Below are 26,372 nucleotides of genomic sequence, written 5' to 3'. Positions count from 1 at the left end.
CTTGGTGGTCGTTATGTCTACCGTATCTCGCTATTATGGCGAGGGTCATGAGTTCGATCCCAGCACCCGTATCGTAAATATGCAATTGTTTTTGTAAATTAGCGTGAACGAGTGGTTATGTTATGTTACGTTAGATTTTCTTTATTAAAAAAATCTAATTACGTTGTTCAGAACAAATAGTACTTAAAATTAGAATTATTGGAATTTGTTTTACGGAAAAACAGCTACTCTATGCAATTACCAAATATTATATTATCCCGACCCAAATAAGACTTATGTTAAATGAAATTTATTTACAGCCGGTAGGGTAAAAGGTGGACTGCAATGATCCGTCGCGTCTGACGTCTGTCATCCTCCCATCCGTTATCCGTTCATTCGTCAACTAGCCGACCGATTCACAATGATTCGCACGTACGTCATCATATTTTTACACTTGAATTTTGCCAATTGACTAGAAAACTTACATTTAGGAGAAAATGCCTTTTGTGTAGGTAGATTTAATACACATCACGTAAGTTGAGCACTTTTAACTCATTACCGAAATTCAATTTTTTTATATTTAATTTTTTCAGCTGTAACGTACGTAATTAATTACAGTTCTGTATTGTAGGTCAATTTGTGTATCAACTATTTTAATTTATTATGTGTTTAAACGCAAGTTAAAAAAATGTTATGGAGTTGAACAAATAAACAAACTTGAAGTCTTTTAAGATAATAAACCTTGCAAAAATTTTGGAGGTTATGATTGTATTCGTCCTTCAGATGTAAGTTAAAGATTGGGAAGCTTCTGATTGGCGGACGGATGGGACGGATCACTGTGAGTCCACCTTGAGTCGAGGCGCTAACATGCTGACTTGTTTCTATTAAAGCACACGTGCATGTGCATACTTGCACAGTTTCATACTTTCGCACTTACATACTCGCATACTTGCTCACATACATACTTGTTCATTCGCATGTTTGCACTCAATCTTATATATTTTCATACCTCCATCTTATGAAGTTTTACTCCAAACGCGCGTGGCAGCCACGCAGCCATGTGTTTTTTTGATCGTTTAGGTCGTTGCTCACACGGGGGAGAAACTCTTTGACGAGACTGAGACCTAGTATTTTTAAGTTGTTTTGGGCTCGCTTACTTTAAAGTTGCTTTTATAATATATTACTAACATAGCTTTATTGATCTGAGAAGTAATGCATCGGCTATTTGAGGCAAACAAACAAGTGAAGATTAATTTACTTTATTTTGGTAGTCACATATTTTGTGGCGTGGCATACCAGAAATAGCATCTCTTTTATTTATATAAAAATGGTTATTTATTATAAAAAATTAAGTGTTATGTCACAGTTGAACAAACCAACTAACATTTTGGATTTAAAGATTCCGCCCGGATTTTTTAATTTTTTTTATTTGCAATAAGTCATGGTGTCACCAAACAGATAGCGTCACATGTCGTGCAAAACATGGTTTCAATTTCCACTGCTAAGCGACGGCCACACAGGGCTCTATGCTCGCTATTTTCGTGATGTTCGCTACGCGATTAAAATATAGCCAGCCGCATCTCAGGTGCCACTGGCCACACAAAGCTGTGTTCGCTATGTTGGCGTCGTCACCAGGTGTTTGGTTCTCGGCTGACTTCGCGCAAGCGCAGATAGACAAAAACATCTGTTTTTACGCAGATTTGGGCTTTACTTCTGTGTTTGCTTTAAATAAGTATCATGTCAATGGAAAAGTTCATTAAAGAAGTACGCAAATATCCATGTTTATGAAATAAATCGATAGAAGAATATAGAAAGTAAGATATGCGAGATGACTGGGATTTAATTTCATAGGAGGTTATTAAGGAAATAATAATTAATGGCATTAATTCCCATTGTTCTTAATTTTCCTCTTAGTTCGTTGACGATTAATCGTTAAAGAATTATATCGTCATGAAATCAAAGTTTACTGATCTCAGGAAAATATTCTATCTTTCTTCTGCTAAAATGCTTTTCCTGTAATATAGATTTTTCCTCTCAATTTTATTTTCGACGAAATATAAAATGTTATCAAACTGAGGCGTATTTATTCTGAAATAATCAATAAATTTAACTTCGTCCTCAGAGAACATGCTTAATCAAAATATGAAAAGTCTCCTTATTTTTAAATCTGACTTCATGAAACCATTTCTTTTTTATGTTTACATATTGCGAGAGCCATCAGAATATTATCATCGTTATCATCACTTGAATCCCACGGCATGCGTCTCTCCGACATCGCGAACTAGACTCTGTGTGGTCATCTGGAGCAGCGAACACAGCGAACATCTTGAACATAGCGTAGCTTTCTGTGTGGCCTCGCCTTAAGAGTCGCACTTCTATATATCTCCCTCCTTGTTCTATTGTTGCTCGCTGCTAACAGCAACCAGCGACCATGACCATATAGTACATACAACTGCATGTCGCACTGGATTGATACACATCTGCTAGTGGGCGTGCACGCGTCCTGACCTTGCTGCGAGAACGACTCTTGAGGGGGCGGTTCTGTAGGCGTGGTCTCACGGAAAACACCCTCCCCCCACACAAACTTTATCCTCTTCATGCTCCTCCTCATATAATTTGACACGCACGTTTTGCGAGCACGCGTGTTTGAACACGCACTGCTCACCTCCGCCGGTCACCGCGCGCAGAGTGGCTTGGCGCGCGAAGTGACGTATAACAGTCGTAGATACCAACTGGTAACTGCAAACCTGCTGAATTCTCCAGTTTGAACTTGACACTTGAACACTGGCTGCTTTCACATTTTACCTTCCGGCCGGATTGCATGTGAGTGTATCATTTTTATTTATTTTTTTATATTTGTTAGGAGTAATTTCGTGAAAATGGAATGTTCGACGATGAACGGCAATGTGACACAAATATGTCGGATCCACGTGTAGCAACTTAAACCTGTGTATAGTCACTTTCGTAAACATTAGGGTATACATACCAAACGTATTGGTGTGCAAAATGAAACTTTATTATAGTGAAACTACTGAAATACATTTATTTGTTTCTTATACTTCGGGGCGTGTCCAAACTCACTGTGATGCAGTCATAACCCATTTCATCGGTATGATAGTATGAATTCCAGCCTCTCTCTCTCTCTCTCTCTCTCTCTCTCTCGCTCTCTCGAAGAAAAACTTAAAAACATTTTGCATTATCCGTATTTCAGTACAAGCATGTGAAGAACAGTTTACTGGTAAGAGTAAATGAAAGTCCGCGCTTCATAAAACCAGAAAAAAAAAATACTCTGCACAAACCCAACCAAAACCATCTCAGAAATCTGAAATTCATCCTTATCTTGCTTGAAAGAAAATCGAGTGCAACAAAACTATTTATTCTAAGAAGTGTAAAAAAACGCGAATTTCGCATGTCTAAATGGACATACCTATACACACCGCGCGCATAGGCTGCGCATGCAGTAAAGCATTTATGGCTCCAACATTAAAGCACTCATTCGCTACTAGGTCTGTTAAAATATATGTTGTGGTGACAACAGACGGTACCTATTTAAAGTTTTATTACTGTAGTTGTGTTATGAAATAACATTGAGAGTGAATTTTTAGGATGCACGCGCACCATGCAACGAAATTTTCTAATGTTGATAAAGGCTACATACACATAAAAATAATATCTGTGCTTTTATATCAAATACTTAAGCCATTAATATTTAATACCGGTCATAACATTAAAAACATTTATTTATCGTGAATATTAGTGATTTATATTGTGTATATGAACTTTTTAGAGTGTATTTTTGTATTTTTAGAAGTATGGTTAGGTTCCGCTATAAATATATGATTTGCTTTATATTTTAATAAATAATTAAAATCGATAAACCTGATTAACAATTTAGAATATTTATTTATTATTATCGTGATTAGTTTACTAAATTTAATAATTAATTTTATACACGTGTTTATGTACGTATTGGATAAAGAGTATTAAATTTTTAATATCATTGAAATTATAATTTACCAAAGTATTCAAAATTTCATTCCAGTACTTTTATAATTTTGAATTATTATATACTTGCACAATTAAATGAATTTTTTTAACTACGTCAAGTATGTATAACTTACATCGCGCGTATGTAAGTAGGCCTACACACACCCATAATTATTGTTTTTGCAGTTAGAAGATCTCTCATCATGTGATGCATCCGAGTTTTAATGAAAAAAACCGAGAAAGGTGACGCCGTGGTAAACCATTGCGCTGGCATTTGTGAGACTCCGTTGTGGTTCTTCCCTCCATATTTTAAGTTCTCGCCTTTTCTGGAAAGCACTCCAGGCAATTCCTGGATTGGTTCCTTATATAGACCATGGTCGATCCTTTTCCCGAATTCCGTGACTTATTCTTTGATGACCTCTTTGGGACGAGAAGTAACGTCAAATTCCTGTATTATCTTTAGTGAGTAAATATTATTAGATAGTTCGTGAATAGTACATTAAACATGTACTGCCACAAAAACGCAAACCCAGAAACATTAGAGCATTATTCTTTTAGCTCCAAAAAGATTCCGAACATAAATGAGGCAAACCGTTACATGGGAAAATTTTTTGTACTTATACAAAACGTTTCCTTGAAAACCACTTCTTGAAGAAATAGTTTGTAACTTTGTACAACACATAGCTGTGGTTATATTTAATTACATCAAATAAGCTTTTTATGATAGTGCTGAGTATATTTTACAAAAATTGGCACATTATTTTGTATATTAATTAGTGTTTCATTCAAAAATATTTTTGAAACCATGAAAACAAAAACCACTATTCAGTAATCGGATTTATTTTATTTTATTGTAGAAATTATGTGCGCAGTTAATACTGAAAAGCTATTCAGAGAACGGTTTACAAATAACTTTAACTTTTGGAAGTACTGGGTAAGCACAAAGAATAAATACCCGGGTAAGAATCCGAATTCTTTAATGCGTTCTCGCATTAAAGAGTCGCACTTCTATATCTCCCTCCTTGTTTAAAGTGCGTATGTAAGAAGTTCGGAATAGGTTTCTACGCAGTTTGGGCCATATTATAAATTAAAGTCCAATCCCACTTATTGTTCTCATATCCATTACTATATATATATATATAGATATATATATATATATAACATTGATATTTACGCTACTTCCTTTTAAATGCATTCGTAAAAAAATATTTGTTTTACAATACCACTTTTGAAATGCGTTTTTAAGATTCTCTGTAGCGAGTTAGTTGGAAGACAAACTGGTAGAGCTACGGGTTGTTTGCTAGCCAGGTCTACTGGGACAGTACTGGCCGGCCACACCCGGGTGGTCGAGCCAGCAGCGCCGGGATCCCGGCACGTCAGAGGAGTGCAAGGACCTGCCTCGTGGCTGGGAGGGTGAGAGGGTGTGAGGGGGTGGATGGTCGCGTGGGCGCCGGCGGCTTGGTCGGCGGCCTGCAGGAAGTGACGCCCTTCCCTCGGCGGGCGTGGTCCGGCACTCGCGAGGCGGGAGGACTGGCTCACTGGTGGTCGAGTTCACCCTTACCGAGGGCCAGTAGCCAGTTCTGAAACTAATACGAGCGTCTGACACACATCAATTATAATTACATTTACTAGAACATATTTTTCTATGTCGTATTATTCAGTAGAATAACCAGCAAATGCAATCATATGTGACAAACAAAAAAAAGATAAGTGAGCGAGTCTTTACAACCTCGGTAACGAGCATATTCGTGTGTTCTCATGTTGCGAACACACTTATAATAAGAAACTCGCACACGAAATTTAGCGTAGTTGTCTTTAAAATAATGCCGAGCGTGATAAATATCCTACGAAAATTGTGTTTTCAGCTACATTTCTGGACGCGTTTCACACATAGGTTCCGCACCCGCCGCAAGAATTCCCTGCCGGAGCAGCTTAGTGGACTATTGAATCATTCGATTCCCAGACTGAAATTTTAGACTATATAAAAGTGGAAGGTACCTACTGAAAATTTTAAATCTGGCTTTGGATGTGATATTTTACAAGGAATTTTATTAAAATACTGCTCATCTTGTTAAAATTCGTTTAACAGTGATTAGTATAAATATTTGTTCGCGCAGTCCGCCATAGACGGCAGCACCGAATTTACACATTTCCTTTTCATGCGACTTCCGTTCCACAAACGAAATTACTCCAACCAAATACCATACACTGGGGACTAAGAATTTATTAAAAAAAAATGTTCTTTAATTTTACCAGCACTTCTGTGAGAATATCGGAACAGTGTCTGCTGACAACTTATTCAACATGCATGCAAACAATGATGGCAAATACCTGTCGGTACACCAATTAAAATATAATTGTCGGAAGATTCTTTGAGCGGTCAGAACCTAACGATTTCACAGGTTTCACTCAGAATAAGCTAGCTTTGAATACCAGCATCTAATTTAGAAAATGTATTATAATTATAGTAACTTGCGACAAAACTTGGCGAAAATAGACAAAAGCATTGTGCAAATACTGCATAAGACACTAACAATGCCGACTCAGAATACACTTATAAAACATTAAATCGTACTAAACTGGGGACAGTCTAGCATATAAGATTCAATGTCTCAAGGGCTGCTGCTGTTCATTTTACAGCCCTCTTAACTTGGCCTTTTTGAACAGAATTCAGTCCAAATCGCAAAGTCCATGTAGCCGTTCAACGAAAACCGTTAAATATGCGCTATGGAGAGTTAAAAGTTTTCGTTGAATGGCTAAATAAACTAGGAGATTTAGATTGAATTCGGTACCAAAGTGCCAGAGGCCTATAAACTAGAACGAAACCTTCGTGAAACTAAATCTCATAAGCTGAACTGTATTCAGCTGAGTTATATTTTTGGTAAGATACCCATAGATTGGGTACAATTAAACGTTTAGTCTAATTTCTCCTTGAACTTCTATTTTATTTTAAGGTAGGTACCTATACACAGGGTACCAAATTCGGTTTGAATTATATTGCCCCTTAAACTTGGTGATATCAGATGAATACCGATTAAAAGTGCCAAATAATAATTTTTTAATCGTATTAATACACTACAGAGACTTTTTTTAAGGTTATTTATTTCCATTTTATGACACAGATTTATATACATTGCAGCTACAATTTCAAAAGTATACAAACCTGTGTAACTCTGAAGTAAGATATGCTGATGTAAACAGAAATAAAACAGTGGAAGTTAAGGTTACGTACCAATATATTCTATAAAAGGTACAAAAATCTGTTTTTTTTACAGTTCATTTAACTAATAATTTTTAAATGTACACACCACAGAGCCTATTTTAAGGTTATATACATTTCCATATAATTTAGATTTCCATGTGATATGCCTGCAGTGTTATTTCAGCAACGTAAGTGTTTTATGATAGTTTTGCACTTTTCAATTCTTCAGTATTAACTAGTTTTGTAGCACAGTACTATAATATTTTGGTACGTGTTCCGATCCAAAGCTGGGATTCGAAACTAACCTCACTTCATTGCCAGTAGCCAGTTGGCCATGTTACTTGGAACCAGGTGTCAGATGTCTGTTTTTCCGTCACACGAAAGTACCAGGATTTATCTTTTACAAGAAAAAAATGGATGCGCGTAATTCTGTAAACGCGTTAGAATTTATACTTCCTTGGCGTTATAAAAAAATTTCTTCAAAATTTATTTAAAAATAAAATAATATAAGGACTATTATAAATACGTTTAGTAAATTATAAATTCAATAAAATTAAAATTTCCGTAAGCGGGCATACCATAGTTAATGGACTCGGGAAGTGGCGCCTAATGCCGATAGATGGCAGTTAATGCTAAATGCGATCTAGACAATCTTATTGCAATTTGTTGAGCTCGTCGCCAGCTAAACCCAGGTTATAACTTTATGTTGGCTATCTGGACTTAGTAGGCGTGTTTACCATGTGATGTACTGTCCCCCGAAGATCATTTACATTTCCTCTTATTTGTGTTTACCGAGCAAATTTAAAGTACTTTGGTGTATTATATCATGACTATATGAAGCACATTTTTGCGTGGCCGTGGTTACTCCAATATTTGAAACAGTAGTAAACATGCGTTGAAAGTAGAATTTACTTGAGTTAAGAGTTTAGAATTTCGAATTACAAGTTGCAAAAGTATGCGAAACTATGAGACAGTTTGTACAAAAGTATATGAAAGTATATGAAGTCATACGCTGTTGCTGCCATTAGGAACCCAACGCCATCGAGCAAAAACTCACTGGCTGTCTCTCTCTCTCTCTCTTTCTTTTACCCCTCCACGGCAGCGTTAGGAAGTAACGCAAACTTTAAACCCGAGAACTTCGTATAAGAACTACAAATTCAAAAATATATCAACTAGATTCTCCAGTAACTTTCACCTAAAATTGGAAACATTGGTAATTCAGATAAAGATTACTTTCAACTTTCCATCAAACAACGAAGAGAGAGAGAAACTAGGCAAAACCAACAGGAATATATATATAATTATATATATATACACACACACATATATATATATATACATACTAACATAACCCTGCAGACGTTGTCCTGTCAGTTTTTATTAATTTACCTCTGCATTTCTAAAATGGATGATTTGTATGTAATCTAGAATCAATAAAGCGTTTAGGAAAAAATTGTAAAAATGAAAGATTACCAATATTCATAAGATTCTATTATTTATATTGGTATAGGCCTACATTGATATTAAATTAAATACATTTGTTATTATAATTGAAGTTATTTTTCCGGTCTGCCTCTCGCGCTTCAGATGCTTCAGCAGATCTACTGGTTGACTGTTGTCGCGCATTTCTGGTTCATCTTCCAGTGTTCCATTTTTTTGTGTGGAATTTCTAATAGTTTCCAATATTTCATGTTTACGGACAGATGAGACGTCCAAAGATAGTCGACACAAATGTCATTTGTTTATAAACAAAAGAATAATGGGTATTCAAATTGATGTCCAGATTTTTAGACGGTAATAATATTCCATTTTAAACTCGTTCACCAATTACTTATCACATTCACAATCACTATTTGTTGTTATTGAAGATTAAGGGCAGTAAACATCACAATATACCAAATCTTATGGCGATCGGTTGAATGGAACGTAAGTTGTTTCGCTGCAGCGCTATCTAGTGGTGTGTTATTGCTAAATGGATATCGAGAAAATATTCTCCGTATTCAAATATCTATGTAAACCAATATTCATGCTGGTCGATTGAAAGGTGTAGAAGTTGATACGCTGCAGCGCCATCTAGCGGCGAGTTACAAAAAAATAATGGATAGCATAAAAACCTGCTCCATTAAAAGGCACTTCGCTGTGCCAACTACCATGCCGATCGGTAAAACTGTGTCAGAGTTTATTAACGCCATACGTATCAACATCCAGTTTTATATATATATACACACACATATACTTACATATATATACTTAAATACATACACACACACCTTAGCTTAAAAAATATCATAAATGTGTTAATTTCCTGAAATATTTAGAGAATTTAAATTTAAAAATAGAAATAAGAATTTTCAACTTACAACAATTAAGATAATGATACGAATATAGCTAATCACCAATAATTTAAACCTTGTAAGTTTAGTCATAAATTTATAATTTTGTTAAGTAGATCTTTTAAATGTTTAAAATGGGACTTTGTCGGTAAAGTACTTAAAAATGTATACAAACCAAGCAACACGTATTTTAAGTTGTATGACAATCGTGTCACAGAAAGGCGCACTGTTAGGAGAAATCTCCACGTGAATATTATAATAATAAGATGTCACGTGCCATGTTTCTGGTACCGGGAATACATCCTGTCTGCTTGGCAACACTGTCTGCATTTCGATACCTTCCCCTTTATTCGTTGTAAACCTTCTTTTTTCCTTCCCTTGTCAGCTTCCTCTACATCGGGCCTTTTGCGCGAAATTTTCGTCGAAACGTAGCGTCGCCGGGCCTTTTGATCGCGCCGAAACTTCCTGTCAGCGCGCGCGCGTGGTAAGTGTCGTCGCGGCCCGACAAACGCCGACACGCGCGCTTTATTTCGCGACGCTCTTTTGTTCGCGACCCGACGCAGGTAGGTTCTTGAAGGAGGGGTGATGAAGGAGGGGAGGAAGGGATAACTTTTACGTCACAAGCAGCGTCCCCACTCGTCGTGCGTGCCCTGCCTACCCGCGATCCTGGGAGGAGCCTTCCCATTCAGTATCGCTACTCTACTTTCCGGATACGTCGCAGAAACCTAACTTCAACTTTCAGAAATGTTCCAATGTTCGTGTGACGTTACAGGAATGTCTCAGAAACATATTAGCTGCATGATGCTGTTCAATTACTCTCCGCGTGACTGCTTGGAATGCAAGTTTGAGTTAAGTGAATGTTAAAGTCTCGCCCGAAAAATGTTTTGCACAGGAGTAAGTGTAGATGAACATAAGATTTGACGTCTCTTGCTAACACTAATACGCTCCACTAAAAACATCATTTTATTTTTACATCATTCTAGGCTGCGGTTTAGAATCTACAATTATTTCCCAAGCTATATACATTTCTCTATATTCATTATATTTATTGTATCAAATCTTTTATAAATTATTTATGTTTGTGTTTAATTTACAATTATACTTTTTAAAAGTGTTTGTTGAAGCGTTAACCAATTTGCTTAAAATTTGCTTACACGGTTATTTTAATCTATATATAAATATTTTGTGTTAAAATATAATATGTAGGGTATTTGTAAATTATTATATATTTTTTTGAAATTACATGCGTTGTCATTAATCCTCTTGCTTTCAGAATTTGTATTTTATGACCTATATCTAACAACTAGTGGTGGTGAATTTATTGTAAATAGTCGTATAGGCCCTATTATAGCTAAATAATTTTTCTTATATGAATTTACATTTATCACAAATAATTAGAAATTTCGTAAATTAGGCATATTATGGCATTGCTTGTTTGAGGAATTTTACATTATTCTCTTTTAGTATTGCATAATAGTTACCCCGAGTTCAGGTTTGAAAATTTATTCCGAATTTTTGGATAATAATTACAGATTTTCAAGATTGCGGCCGTAACAAAAATTGCGACGATGATGACTTTACTTTCAAAATGTAGGCCATGACATCCTAATTTTTTTAATTAATGCCCTAAGCGAGACTTATACTATCTTACTTTTAGGACTCTTAAGCCGCTTTTAGGATTTTTATAGCCACTAGAATTTTTGAGGACTAAAACAGGAATTTTTCCCTTAAAACAGGAATTGTTTCCTCGAAATTGTAAAATTAAAATTATTCCAAATTATTGAAATTTTGTTGCATTTTTTCTTCTCAAAAATACTGGAAATTTTGGCGTATTTTTGGCGAATTTTGAGAAATTGTTAGAAATTATTAGTCATTTTTGGCAATTTTGGCATATTTGAAAGCCAAGGTCCAAGGAGACCACCTTGACGATACAATCCAAAAAGGTGGACATCGGCACCACGTAGCAACCACGCATCGGCACCAGGAACTGGGGGAACTATTATATACCACTTCTCTTCTATTCTATATTTATAACAACAATGCCTCTTTCTTCTGACATGAAATTTGTTCTTGACCAAATGCGTTTAATGTTTTTGATAAATAATCTTTAGAAAGGTAAAATAATAAAACTGTATTGGCTTATGGTACCCGTGAATTTTTTGTAATTAAATTATGCTCTAGCATTTCACTTAGCCTCATTTTGTCAATTTACAACTAAAACATTAATTTTATGTTCGCTTACAGGTGTTTTCAGTTTGTCTTTTCTGAATATTAGTAATATGTATTATAATGCAAGGATATTCAAGTAGAAGTAATTGAATAATAATGAGAAAAACACCCTGTTTATTAGACACCGTTGCCTGTGATTGTCAGTGTGAATAAACACCATGAGTTGATTTTGCAAGTGACATATTGGAAATGGTACTACTTTCGAGAAAAATTTGAGACAAATTAGAAAGTGCATTTTTTGAAGCAACTTCATCACTCACGGGCATAAATGCAATAGGGAAAGTGGGTTCAGAGGCGCCCCTCCCTCCACCCTCCCTTAACACAGTGGAATTAAAAACTGTGTCGGAAATTGTCAATTTGTCTGACGCATTTTTTGAAGAAATATATTTTTCCTTAAGTGAAAACTGTATCTATGTTATTAAAAAGAATATCATATTCTCAGAAAAATATAAACTATGCATGTAAATATTTTATGGTTCACTCTTCATAGACACTGATTTATTATTCCCGATAATATTTGCTCCTCTGCTCTCTTTACCTAGTAAACGTAACGAATGAAAAACTTGAATTATATTTCATAGCATCAGCATAAAAGCAGTCTGTCCAGAGATGACTTGTCTCGGCTAACCACGCGCGAAAAACCCTACTGGCCTCAGTTTCTGCGGCAACTCTACAGATTGGCCACCCCTACCAGCACTTGTAGCTAGCGCGATGCTGGTGTTGACTTGTGGTGTTGTGGGAAGGTGTTGATGGCGTGTGGTGTTGGTAGGTGTTGATGGCGTGTGGTGTCGGCAGGTGATCACGGGCAACACCAACACCTACCTGGAGTCGAAGCGCGACCTGGACCCGCCCTTCTGGGCCAGCAAGGTGCGCTTCCTGCCCTACAGCTACCACCGCCGCACCGTCTGCATGCGCGTCGAGCTGTACGGCTGCTACTGGAACGGTGAGCTGTCAAGCTGTGCCCCCTGCCAGTAGCTCCATTTCACGACCAGCGCTGCTCTGGTCAGATGGCATGCTTAGGGGCAGGTATTTTCAGCGGAAAATTCATACTACTGGTTAGACCAGGTGTTTCTTTCTTGTGATTGATGTCTTTATACAAGAGAAATCATTGCATTAATTGGCCGAGACACCCGTGCCGCGTTTGATTTTGCACTGCGTTGTTATCTGATTCGTGTCCCGACAGTGGGCGTGTACCTGAAATAAAATTGTACAATCATGAACCACATACGATTATTGTGATTTAACACAAGCTGGTCTCGAAGATTTTCGCAAAAATTGCATGCCCCTAGCATCATGCTGTATCTTTGTTTAACCAGTAATAAACAGCTTCGTGATTGTGTGACAGATGTGCCTTTAATGGTAACAGAATATATGTGCAGTAATATTTGATTTTGTTTAAAATATATAGCAAATAAACCTTATTTTCACACAGGAAAACATTTTTGTCATAGTTGTACCAATTTATTGCAAAAAATAATAAACTCTTGTCATTGAAATTCCAAGAAACAGATGACAAAGGCTTGTCGCCATGTAATAAATTCTATTATTTAACATTAAACTTATCAATATATGGATTTTTTAAAGTAAGTCGCTGCATGCTACCAGATTATTTATTGCGCACTCGCCTTAGTTGGTCGCGTAGAGCTGTCTAGTATTGGTTTTATGATGTATTCGGTTGTAGTCACTTTCTACATCCCCATTGCCATATTGAAATACCCAAAACACTACTGTATTTGTCATAAAATACAGTACTATTTCTACAATGCAAACACGAGGTGCACCAAAATTTTAAGCTAGATAAATTTTTGGTCTTAAATATACGTATTGTAACAATAATGAGGTCAACTCTATTATAGTCTTTAATTATATACATAGTTTTCCTGACATTTCTCGGGTGTCTGGAACACACTGGCTACTGACAGGTATTCTATATGAAAAATAAATTGGCTCATCAATTAACACATTTGTAATTTTAAACCCTGGATGATTTTATTATGAATTATTTCTTACATGTACCCATGAACCGGGTAGAGGGAGTGGGGTTGGGCGCTTGCCCTTTCAAAATTATGACTGTAAAACTTAGCTGATAAACGTTAACGTAAAAACTACGTTTTATGGGAAAATGTGTGTAAATTTTAAAGTGTTCTTCCTATTGCACGCATAAGGGCCAAATTAGGACAATGTTCAGTTATCAAGAACCCTATCCAGAGATTACTTGTATCGGTAAACACCCCCAACTGCAACAACCAAACTGCGATTCCAACAGATTTGCGCCCCTGCATGTACCTAACATTTAATTGTGATATTGCTTTTGTTAAGAACGTTTGGAATTGACCACATACTTTTCTTGCAGTATTAGGTACTTACAATTTGACCGCTATTCTTATATTTTCGCGCTAGAATCCACGAGTGTTTATCTAGTTCGCCATAAAATCGTTGGCTCGCCACATGACAATGTTGCCGACTATGGCGTTGCTGACGCCAACTCAGTGCAATGAGCTGAGAAGCATTCATGTACTTCATGCACCGGGACACTTTATCCCGAGGTCTGCACCCCGGACAAGTTAAACACTTAGGGCCGGTTTCACAAAGTCTGGTTATCGTCCGGTTATCTTCTGATTAAAATTTAAGTGCTGGTTAGCAGAATTACCTGTTTCTCAATATAGGGTTAACAGTAATCGGCCGATTAACTGATGGAAACCAAAGGTTAAGTTAAACACAAGAAGAGGTTCTGATTAGTTGACTACTGGTGATAGTGGAGTAGAACCCACGATCGTTGAATCCGAAAACTAACGTCACAGAAGTCGCGCGCCTTAGACCGTTCGGCTAACGAACGTAATGAAATTGGTGGGACATTTTACAGTGATGAGCCACTCACTCTTAGACGAAAGAGTTACAGACGGACAGACAAACAAACATACAGGTGAAGCTAATATAAAGCATGTAAAATAGAAAGACAGTTGGAAGTGTTTGACATTGTTGTAGGTAAAATTTTCCACTAAAGATATAAGTAATTCCGTTTCCGAAGCAAGAAAATTTCCGGATCGTGGCCGCTTATTTTCGTCCATATTGATGTTTGTTTACAATTTTCTCTAACCGAACCTTAAACACTGGCCAAAAGTAACAAACGAAGGTAGCACGACAGCCAATCGCGATCCAATACGTCATCGCCTGGTTGCCATATTTCCTTTAACCGTTGTTTAGTTAAACACTCGTTAAAAATACGTTGGGAAACAGTCAAATGATAATCAGTACTTTAATGTCCTGTTTAAATTAATCGATCGATTAGATAACCGAAACTTTAAACAGACTTTGTGAAACCGGCCCTTAGTCAGGTAGGAATTAAACAGGTGGACAAACAACCAACTAATTACTAGTGGTGCACGCTACTCAGGCGTGGTTTAATTTTAACCCTAAATGACCCACCCATTCGAACATAATTTTGTCCTTTAAATGGCAAGCCTGTATTAATTTTAAGCGCCTTTCTATGAGATAACTATGGAATTTAGTACTTTTTGAAGAATTAAAGATGTAGGAATGTTACATGTGTTTTGTTATTGTTTGATTAGCCTTCCGAATATAAGCCTATTAAAAACAAATGAGTTACTGGCTGCTTTCAGGTTTGAATTCAAATCCACTAATTCGTACTTTAATTGAAGGGTAAGAAATTAATGTATGAAGTTAATGATTATGAATGTAGTAGGGACTAAAGTTTTAGAGATATTAAACTCTTAAGCTTGTCATATGTGTTCATGAGTGTTTCATCGAACCAGTTTATGGACTGATAACGCTGACTCCAAGCCATTGTACTATGCAATTGTTTTAAACTATTCAACTCTGATTTTAAAGGTAACAACTATACTTTTAAATTTTAAAAAAACTTCATGATTTAATGTTTATTAAGTTTTGGCATATTTTATCAATTTGTTGTTTATACACATATAAACAATTTTTATCGCGATCAGTTAAACAATTGCAAAGCTATATAACGCAGTAATAAAACTTGGAGCAATTAAGTATTTGTTTTTACAATAAAATTTTACATTGCGTTAAAAACAGAAACAGCGTTGAAATTAAATAATTCCAAACAAGATTGCCAAGCTAATCTGTATTGATTGTTTTATAATCACTTAAAAGAAATATGGGCTGTTAAACTGATCGGTTTGATCTTTTAAGAGCTTTGTGGGCTGAATGCTTTGTATAATTTATTGAAAGCTCTTGAAAATTTTCATTCCAAACTACTCGATTACTTGAACGAACTGATGTTTTTTTTTTGCTTTGCTAATTTAATTTACAAGTTATCCGATTTACGCTCGCAGATTAGTTCAATTACGCGTGTAGCCATTTGATTCCTGATGTTTGTAAAACAGCAGCGAAATGCTTTGCTGTAACAACTGGCTTTCCAATTCATTTAATCCTATTAGTATTTTGCTTTGAACAGTCAAAATAACGTGTTATTGCAAAATTTTCGTCATTGGAATATTAAAATGTTAGTATAGCACGAAGAGTGAAAAAATGGTAAGCTTGTTCGTTTATAAACTCAAATTATGTTTTAAATGTCGTAGCTGATGAAAAACATATAAATGCAATAAAATAAGTTTTCCCACTCATTTATCATATTGATACTAACTTTAAAAAAGTATTATAGACCTGATAACCTCTAACTGGCAATGAAACAGGGCCATTAATTTCTCCGCGCTCGATAAAAAAAAAAAAAAGGCGCAGTTTGGGACCGTGCCGTAGATTTTTCGTGAAAACGTCGCGTCGGGTTAAAATCACAAGTGTTACGTATTAATATGTAATTTAATTATAAATCTATCTCATACAACTTGCGTTTTCTATAATTCGATCATTTTTACTAGTCATATGAAATTACATCTTTAATTATTTTGTAACAATAATGCGCATGAGCATATACTAGTACAATGACGTCAGAGGCAAAATAAAATAAAATAAATAACAAAGCTGTAACCTGACTACGGCGAACTTAGAAGTAAAAAACGAGCTAGTTAATTGTTACTATCATATTCTAAATGAATTGGACTAGATTTTTATATGTTATATATTCATGTTTATTCAGTTCTATTGGAGTAGGCTATTCTTGCATTTTAAAATTAATGACTTTACAATACAATTCAAATGCCGTGGTCGTGTGTTGTTAAAAACAAAAAAATAACTCTTCCTTTTGGCTTCGTCGTAGTCAGTTAAAAATCAAACATTATATGTTATATGATAGATATATAACAACATTATAATCAAACTGCTAGAATACTTCAATACAACTAAATAAACAGGAATATCCAACATATGAAAAGACTTTTCTACTCATTTAGAATATGATAGTAGTCAGAAACTTACTTGTTTCTTACTTTTTAGTTCGCCGTAGTCAGATTACAGTTTTTTCTTAACTTTTAATTTTATTTTAAAACTTCCAGTTTCAACCTTTGACGCGACAACAAAAATTGATATTATTGTCATGACCGTAATATCAATTGTTACGTGTCCGACCAGTTTGTTTAGATATATCAGAGACATTTTATTTAAATATAATTTTTTTACTAAATTAGTAATAAATAATCTAAACTATAAAATATATGATAAAACAATTGTGCTGTACTTATTATAGTATATATTTACAGATGAAAGTACAGCAATAAAAATATACATATATTTAATTAGTATTTGCTTACTATTCAGCAGAGTCAAGTCTTCTCAGCCTCTCTAATTCCGTCAAAGACACTGAATCATGAGGGTTACACAAAAGTTTCCGAGAGTCCTGATCGCTGATAAATAAAACCTCCAGTGATCTCACCCTTCTTAATGCAATGTAAACTTGGCGTTGTGCAAAAAATAATACGTTTGCCAACGTATCTTAACGTATCTTAACGGTTTTATAAAATTTTTAATGGTTTAATGTTATCGTCGTCAAATTTAACATGCACAGCAGCAGAAATCTTACCTGGCTCCAACTGATCCCTTCTTAGAGGCAGCCAATCGATGCCAAACGATGTCCACGCCGTTCACTATAACTCGATTTATTTTAGAGGTTTTCCATAGATTACTCTTGATTCAACCCCCACGTGAAGATTATTTACCAAAGCTCCGGTTTTGTTGGTGGTGCAGTTTTGCGCTGTATTTCACGGACGGGTAAGTCGGTGTCATTATCGTGAATATTTTTACATATTATCTCCGCAATATCCAGCACATGAATTATTTAGCATTAAGATAGTTGTGCTTATTATTTCGACATAAAATTCTTCAAAATTGGCTACATTTGAATGGCTCTCTTCAAGATATGCATCACCAATCTTTTTCCATCAACTGTGACTTCAATGTTGTTAGAGAAATTTGAATACCTCTTCTTGACCCCACTCCCAGAACAAAATGTAGATGTACGGATAACATATCTAGTTTTGGGAAAATCATCACCATCGTTCGACCAGGCCTAGGAGCGATGCGGCCTTTTGCCCACGACAGTGTGAGTCATACAAATAACATTTACCATTTTCTGAGTTACTGCCACAGCAATTTCATTGAAAATGACAATGTATGTTAAGATATCTTGCCACTGAAACAAACATTAAAGTCCAGACTTGATACTAGTGTGATATCCACTAAAGTCGGTTGATGAAGGTTTTACGAGGCCTACGGCAGTGTCTACGCCAATATCCAGAGTATAACTATTGTAAGCAATTGCAATATAAGGCAAAAGCTCATCGGTGGCTAGATAATGTGCTTGTACATCCAGATTTTCGAGGAAAATCTTGTAATATTTGTCACCAAACATCACCACACGGTCAATAGCTGAGGGTTTCCAGCCCTGCAATGGAGATGAGGAAGAATATGCGATTACTGCTGTTGTGTTGGCCGTGCATTGCTTGCCTCTGCTTGTCAAACTGCAAATATCACTGACTTGATTTAAAGAACCTCTGAGAATGAAAAGAAGTTGAGGTTAATAAGAAATTGGTTGGTAATGAGTTTCAGTGTTTCTCTCGCCCTCAGCGATGGAAAGCATTTCCACGATATTATGGAAAGGTTTGTTGGTCAAAAGATTGAAATTAATCATTACATTTGCATATAAATGATCGTTAGCTTGTAACTAATTCAACACATTTCTAATGCTGTTTAAGTTAACTGGATACGCCTTCATTGAAATCATGTAACCCAGTTTTTCCACCAAAACGGTTAGACCACTTTGCTCGTATGACCATGGCAATTACTCTGCAAACTATTCCACCTGTTACGCAAATAATATGGCTTGACCTTTGATACTCTTCTCTCCAAAATGGCTGCCAAGTTTGACAACTTTTAAAAACAGTTTGTGCGTGAAGACCACCCGCGACAGAATTGAAACGTTTTTCTTATTAAGTATAGACAGAGATAAAATATTTGTAATTTTTATCGAACAAGAGATAATGATTGAGCATAGTAAGGTTCAGGTATAACCTCAAATAAAAAAAAATAAAAAAATATAGTAGCGTTAGTCGTTAGCTATTACCAAAACTGAGGACTACAAAACATAAACAGCGTTACGACAATTCCGTGGCATCACTGCTGCGCCATTCCTACCTCTTCTCTGCCATCTTCCCTTTTGGCCCTTAAAACTAGCATATAGAATGCTACGCCACCTACCATTCTCCCCTCTTGAACTCTTCCCATTGGACCGCTAGCACATGCGTTGTAGTGGCTTCGCCTCTGACGCACTCTCCTACTCTCTCGGTTCCCAAACCACGTCTCATGCGATCGGAATTTTCGTAACACTCAATAATTGTAGCCCCATGAGCAAAGAAGTTTCACTTCAAAATGGTCTTATCCTTTATATTAATCGCAGTTCCTTTTCAATCAAAAATTTCAATTCCTAGGGAATTGTGGCCACATTCATATTATTCCAGTGGGCAGTGGTAGGAACCTTGATTTTTAATGAGATTTGAGTAACACATATTACATACTACAAAATTCTCTAGGCAATCCTCCAGGAATAATTGGAATTGTGTTTTTCGCATTTGTTTAGTCTTGTTTCTGAATTTCATTTGCTTGCATACGTGGCAGACGTGATCTGCTACTTGCGAAATTGCATCAAGGAATTGACGAGAATCTGTAGTAAATAAGTCTCTTAGACGAATGTAACCTGCTGAGAGATATGTCTCATATTATTCAATCTGAGCTCTCTTGATTCAGGTGACTCTGGCTCTCTGGTCTCTGAGCCGTAGTCTCTCATCGCGGTGATTCTGAGATCTCTTGAGAGCGGCGATTCCGCTTCTGTCATGTCTGAAACTTGGTCTCGCTGAGAGCTGAGTCTCTCTTCTCTGGACTGAGAAGCCTCACGTGTGTCAGCAGAATATTTTCTCGTAAGTTTTAGTCTCGACAGTCGTGATTGAGAGGATTCATGTTTTTGTAAGGAAGCTACTCTCTCATTCATTTTATTTAGTCTAGTTTATCTAAGTGTTTGAGATTCTGTAGATGTTTGATTTAACATCTAAATTATATTAACTTCCCTCTTTTTTGTATCAGGCGACTCATTGCGACACTGTTCTTTTACTTTTGCTGCTTTTTTAATGAGACATTATAAATCGTTACTGTTTAAGTGTACCTAATTAATAAGGTTTTAATTTATTTATTATAATAAATACACATATACTTACGTAGACTGCTAAAATCATAACCTTTCTTAAAATATTTTTGTTTAAACGTTTTCCCTGACAAAGGCAATATGATTTTAACAATCTTATTTTGAATTATAAAGATCGAATAACCAACTGGATCACAAAATAAAAATTAACCTTATGATAAATTAATGTTTGGTACTTGAAACAAGTGACGGTCAAATCACAACAAATCTGTAAGTTTCTAGAAATAATACCGAGATAAGGAAAATAAGTCAAACAAAATAATAGGTAGGGGAAAAATAAATATTTACAATATGATGTACATAACATGCGTAGTCTATAAATGATTCTATAAAAACATATTATTAGCTATTTTTTGTTTCTACTTGGTCACTCTGTCACACATATTTCATTTCTATGTACACACAGACATAGAGGCGTTAAAACACGTGTTATAATCGTGGATGTATACATTCGGCGTTTTGTACGCATGCGCAGATAATAACTCGCTTTTTGACATCAGTATACAAATGTGTAAACTCAAATGAACAAGGGAGCAGAGATCGCCGGCGTAGAGAGAGCCAGTAACAGATGTTTAACATAAAAACAATTTCAGACACCCCCTCACTTTTTTGAATATATAATCTGTCATATTGATTTTATTTCCTATAAAATGTAGACTATGTCACCCGAACCATAATAACGAATCGATTGACACTTCATTCATCAAAATAGGATGAGTAGTTTAGGCGCTACGGTGGAACATACGTAGATACAAACATACATAGATTGCTAAAAACATACCTGTTCTTTTGGCTTCGCCGTAGTCAGGTAAAAAACACGTACAGACATGATTTATCCGTTGTAGGCTCAACCATTGTTGACGTAATATTAGTCTCGTAGTTATTAGCGATTCAAATGTGACAATATTTTGTCACACAAGAAACTTCAACGTATTAGCACTGTAACGAGCGAATAGACCTTTTCTCGTCAAAATCTTCCATCTAGGCTATGAACATCGAGCGAGATGGCCCAGTTGTGAATCATTAAAACACTCGCTGGCGAGGACCCGGGTTCGAAACGCGTTTTGGCAGTTCCGATTGTTGGTCTTCCGTGGTTCCCCCGAGATCTCCCACGGGAAATTGTGAAACGACTCCTTCAAGGAGGCCATTGACGATTCTTTCTCCAATATATTTGATTGGTATGGTGTGACACGATATATAATTAGCACGTTTTTAACGAGATACAAACCTGAACTCAATATAAAAAAAAATAGTGTGAGCGAGTCTTTCAGTACTCGCCAGATAAGTGTTAACGTGTAACATATTTAACGATATAATTAATGTGTTCTCATGTTGCAAATAGATTTATAATACGAAACTTGGCCACGAAATTTAAATAAGAATTCTTTAAAATAATTCCAAGCATGATAAATACACGCAAAATATATTTTCAACTACAGATCTGGACACAAATCACACGTAGTTTCTACACCCGCCACTATAATTCGTTGCCGGTGCATCTACGTCGATAATCGCATCATTCAATTTACAGAGCGAATGGTTAAACTATGTAATGAAACGGCTCCGATAAAAGCAACAAAAAAAGACTACAAAAATCCCTGCTTTGTACCTGAGTGTTGACAAGGAATTTCATTAAAATACTGTCCTTATTGTTAGAATTCATTCAACAGTTAATGATTGTAAGTTTCCCTTTGGCTTTGTGAACTTTGGTTCGCACCATCTACCACAGATGGCATCACCGTGGTTGTTACACTTTTCCGTTTGATGCGACTTCCATTCCATTAACGTAATTACATCTATCAAATGCCGTATACCAAAAGATAAAATGTTAACACGTCAAAATTATGCAGGAATGCATTGTGTCAAGTTTGTGTCATGCAACTTGTCTAAAATTGGACGGTTCTCAAAAGTCTTACTAGTGATACCCATTACATAACTGATTGGCCAGGGAAAGTCACAGAATGTGTACAAAATCCAGGAAAAGGCTTGGAAATTCCCTAATTGTAATTTTTGAGGGGAAAATTTAATACTCCAGAATGTCATCAATCATAACTGTGAAGCTTTTTTTTCGTTTTTGGATTATGTTTTAGCGCATAGTCATACACACTTTGTAATAACATATGCAAGATTCTATTTGAACTATGTGAATATTTAAGGCTGAATTTGCTTTCTTTATTTAAAAAAAGTAGGAAAATAGATATTTTAATTTTTAAAAATGAGTAATTTCATTTGTAAATTTTGTTAGGAAAAGTCAGGCACGGTGTATACATTCTGTGAAGGACAGGGACAAGTAAGGAAAGTGAAATTGATCAGGGAAAGTCATGGTATAAACTTTAAAACCTTGAAAAGTAATGTATCCATGGCAATGTTAGGAGGAAATATGTTTTAGTAGTGGTATATATTGGTTCTTTCTGGCACACGGTTCAGGGTGTGGATTGATGACTGTCGACGCCATCATGGATTCTGACGTCACGGCGGCCATCTTGGATGACCTTGACCTTGAAATTTTACCTTGACCTTCAAAATTTGACAAAAATTTTTAAAATTTTCCCAAAATTCGCTAAAATTTCCAGTTTTTGGAAAAAAAATTCCACCAACGTAAATATCAATGGTGACGTCATAATTCAAATGGTTGCCATTGCAACCTGATTTTCAAGGTTATGACCTCGGCGGCTTAGAGCGGCTAGCTTTGAGGATTTTGTGTTCTTTCTAAGGCAAAAAGTCTTTTGAGGTTATTCGAAATCCTAATTTTTGAATTATCAAAATTTTTGATTTTTTTTGGCGGAATCTTTTATAGAAAAAAAAACGGGAAATTTTGGCGAATTTTGAAGGTCAAGGTCAAGGTCACCCAAGATGGCCGCCGTGACGTCAGAATCCAAGATTGCGTTTAGAATCATCAATCCACACCCTGAACCCTGTGCCAGAAGGAACCAATATATACTACTTCCAGTGTGCATTTGGTTTCTAGATGGTGTTTTATTGCATAGGCACAAACACTGTAACATGGCATTTATAGGGTTCTGCTTCTACTAGTACAGCTGTAGAGAAGGTAGAGGCTGTCTTTATTTATTTCAAAAAAATTAAATAGAGTATTTATTCTAAATATCATCAGGTGGATTTGTAATTTTGGTAATATGAAAATTCAGAGGAATTGTTTCGCATAGATACGACGACACCCTGCATGTAAAATTATTAAAACTCCACAATGTGACCTGCGCAGGGAATTGGAGAGGAAACACACTCCCTAGACGGCCATGTTCTGAAAAAATATTTATTTTTTCTTTGTAAATGGAACCGAAATATTCATATAAAATCACAGATATTTGCAAACTTGTACATTTACATGAAAACAACCGTATCACTAAAATAAGTGTAAAGGCAGACGGACAACAAAACTTGGACAAAGCAACAAATATACGAACACAACGATGATGATAAAAATATATTATGACAACACAACGACAATGTCTCGTCGTTGTGTTGTCCAAAATACCTGTTTAGGTTCAGCGTTGGGTTTATGTTTAACATCAGCTGAATCATGCTTGTTTTCTGTGGAAGTATATTATCAATTATTTTGCATTCATGAATTTTTTTTATCGTGTCAAACAGTCCAAAACTGTAATGGCGTATGTCCAATAAATTGAATTTAACCACAATTCCCCATTGCACGAATCATTTAAAGAAGGAATCATAGCCACGTGCTGTACGGAGTCGCAGCAGGTGTGTGGTTGCCAGAGGAATGTGTTGTGGTGTGTGATGACGCGCGCGTGTGCGTGTCGGCCCGCAGACGGCATCGTGAGCTACTCCATGCCGCAAGGCGACAAGCGCGGCTCCGGCTGGGAGTTCTTCGACGCCACGTACGACGGCCACTGGGACGGCGAGCTGCGGCGCGGCCTGGGCCAGCTCGTGGACGGCAAGGTCGGCCCCGAGAACTTCAAGATGGGCTACTACGACTACGAGCGGGGTGAGCCGCCATCTTGGCTCGCGTGTTCTCCTGGAGACCGCACATAACCTACAATTAAAATAAAAAGGTGTGTGTGAAGTCCACGCGCGACAGAAGTGAAACACAAGCAACGTTCCGAGAATTCCGCAGCATCACTGCTGCGTCATTTCTACCTCACCCCTGCCGTCTCCTCTTCCGGCCGTTACAACTAGCATATAGCATGCTACGCTGCGTACATATCTCCCACTCTCCTTTTCATCTTCCCATTCGACCGCTAGCGCATGCGTTGGAGTGGCGTCGCCGCTGACGCACTCTGCTCATCTACAGGTTCCCCCACCACTTTCCGATTTCCCTCGTGGGATCGGAATTTTTTTTGAAACGCTTGTGAATGGCAACTCCCTCAGTCTTTTGAAGTTATACTTCTTTGCTGATGGGGCTACAATTTCGAGCATTACTAAAATTCCGATCGCTTGAGGGGATTAGTTAGGCACTTAGTGGGGGAACCGGTAGAGCAGGAGAGTGCGACAGCAGCGACGCCACTCCAACGCATGCAATAGCGGTCCAATGGGAAGACATAAGAGGGGGGGATAGGTACATAGCGTAGCATGCTGCTATATGATAGTTATAACGGCTGGTTGGGGCGAAGGCAGGGGAGAGTTAGAAATGACCCTACATTCATGCTACGGAATTATCATAATGCTGCTTGTGTTAGTTATTCTACTCCTCAGTTTTGGTAACGGCTAACAATTGACGCTACCATATTTTTGTATACATTTTTTTTAAATTTGAGATTAAACCCAAATTCATACTATGCTTAATTAATATATCTTGTTCAATAAAAATTACTATAATTTTATCTCTATCAATACCTATTAAGCAAAAAAGATAACTTCTGTCACGCGTGGACTCTACGCACACACTTTTTTTTCTAATTTAAAATTTTACATTTTGAATTTTCTGTTTTTTGAGTTTTCTGTTTTACGAACTCTAAGTTTCAATAAAAGTTTCATTTTTATGAAATATAATATCTTGTGTCTTTAATTTTATACGTGTCCTTTATATCTTGGGAGGTGATAAGTTTTAGTAGCATTCGTTGTAGTGTTTCGTGGCCAGAATCATAAACTGTTTCATTGCTTATGCAGTGAAGCCATGTCTGTAAAAGAGTTTGTGTCCGATGTTCTGCATGCCTTCAGTTTATCTTCAACCGCACTTGAAAATGACTGGATCAAGTCTTGTTGAAACTTGTGGTGCAAAAACAACTTATAAATGACCAACCAAAACTAAGAAACAGTTAAATCATGGCCATTAAAATTTCCCGCATAAAAAAGTCAGTTTTCTTTCAAATAAATAAATTTGATCCTATTAATAAAGATCAAACTATTACAAGTTAAAGTATAGGTAAGTTACTATTTTAGCTATGTCATTGGCAAAATTAGGGTAAATAAATATAAAGGAAAATAAATATGTATTAGTTACATTTAAATTATTTGAATTTTTTAAGTTACCAATTTAAATACAATCTCAAAATTAAACTGTGTAAACCCTACTTGTTATTTCATCATCAAAAACATTTATGGTAACAGAAAAAAATGTAACAAAAAAATCGAGGATGCTTTGTTTCTGGATAAAATGAGCGGGAGGAAAATATTTTCATCGGTGTAGAATAATGTTTACCAGCACCAATAAACACCTGGTACGGACCTGTTGTATATATACGCCGTGTTTTGTTTCAGCACGGCGCGGAATAATACATTCATTTGGTCCTAATAGGGCTGCGCCTAAGAGAAAAGCACCCTCCTTTTTCAATACATGCCATATCTTCGATCACACCCCCAAGCGACGCGCTCATTACGTGGCCACAAATTGGAGGGCGGCGGGGGATGTCCGTGCCCTCGTATCCATTGTAGAAATTCAACTGAATACATCTCCGATAGGAATCTCTTTTCAACAAAAAAAATATATATCCCCCTCCCCCGCAACAGCCCTCCATCTAAGAGCTCATTGTTGTTTCGAGAGAACCTCGGAGACGATGCTTGTTAGGAGATCCCGTGGTTGATTCGCTTATGCTCC

The 26,372-nt window shown here is 36.4% G+C and overlaps 1 protein-coding gene across 1 annotated transcript in view; it reads left to right on the top strand.

Moving 5' to 3' along the window:
* LOC134527100 (discoidin domain-containing receptor 2-like) overlaps positions 1 to 26,372 on the top strand; it is a 787,573-nt gene that overhangs the window by 614,446 nt on the left and 146,755 nt on the right. The window contains exons 6-7 of the mRNA XM_063359452.1: positions 12,526 to 12,673; positions 24,147 to 24,323. Of these exons, the coding sequence (XP_063215522.1) occupies positions 12,526 to 12,673; positions 24,147 to 24,323 (325 nt within the window). The remainder of the gene's footprint in view (positions 1 to 12,525; positions 12,674 to 24,146; positions 24,324 to 26,372) is intronic.

This window comes from Bacillus rossius, chromosome 1 (assembly GCF_032445375.1).
Source record: "Bacillus rossius redtenbacheri isolate Brsri chromosome 1, Brsri_v3, whole genome shotgun sequence".
Taxonomy (NCBI): Eukaryota; Metazoa; Arthropoda; class Insecta; order Phasmatodea; family Bacillidae; genus Bacillus; species Bacillus rossius.
This window is presented reverse-complemented; position numbering and strand designations above follow the sequence as displayed.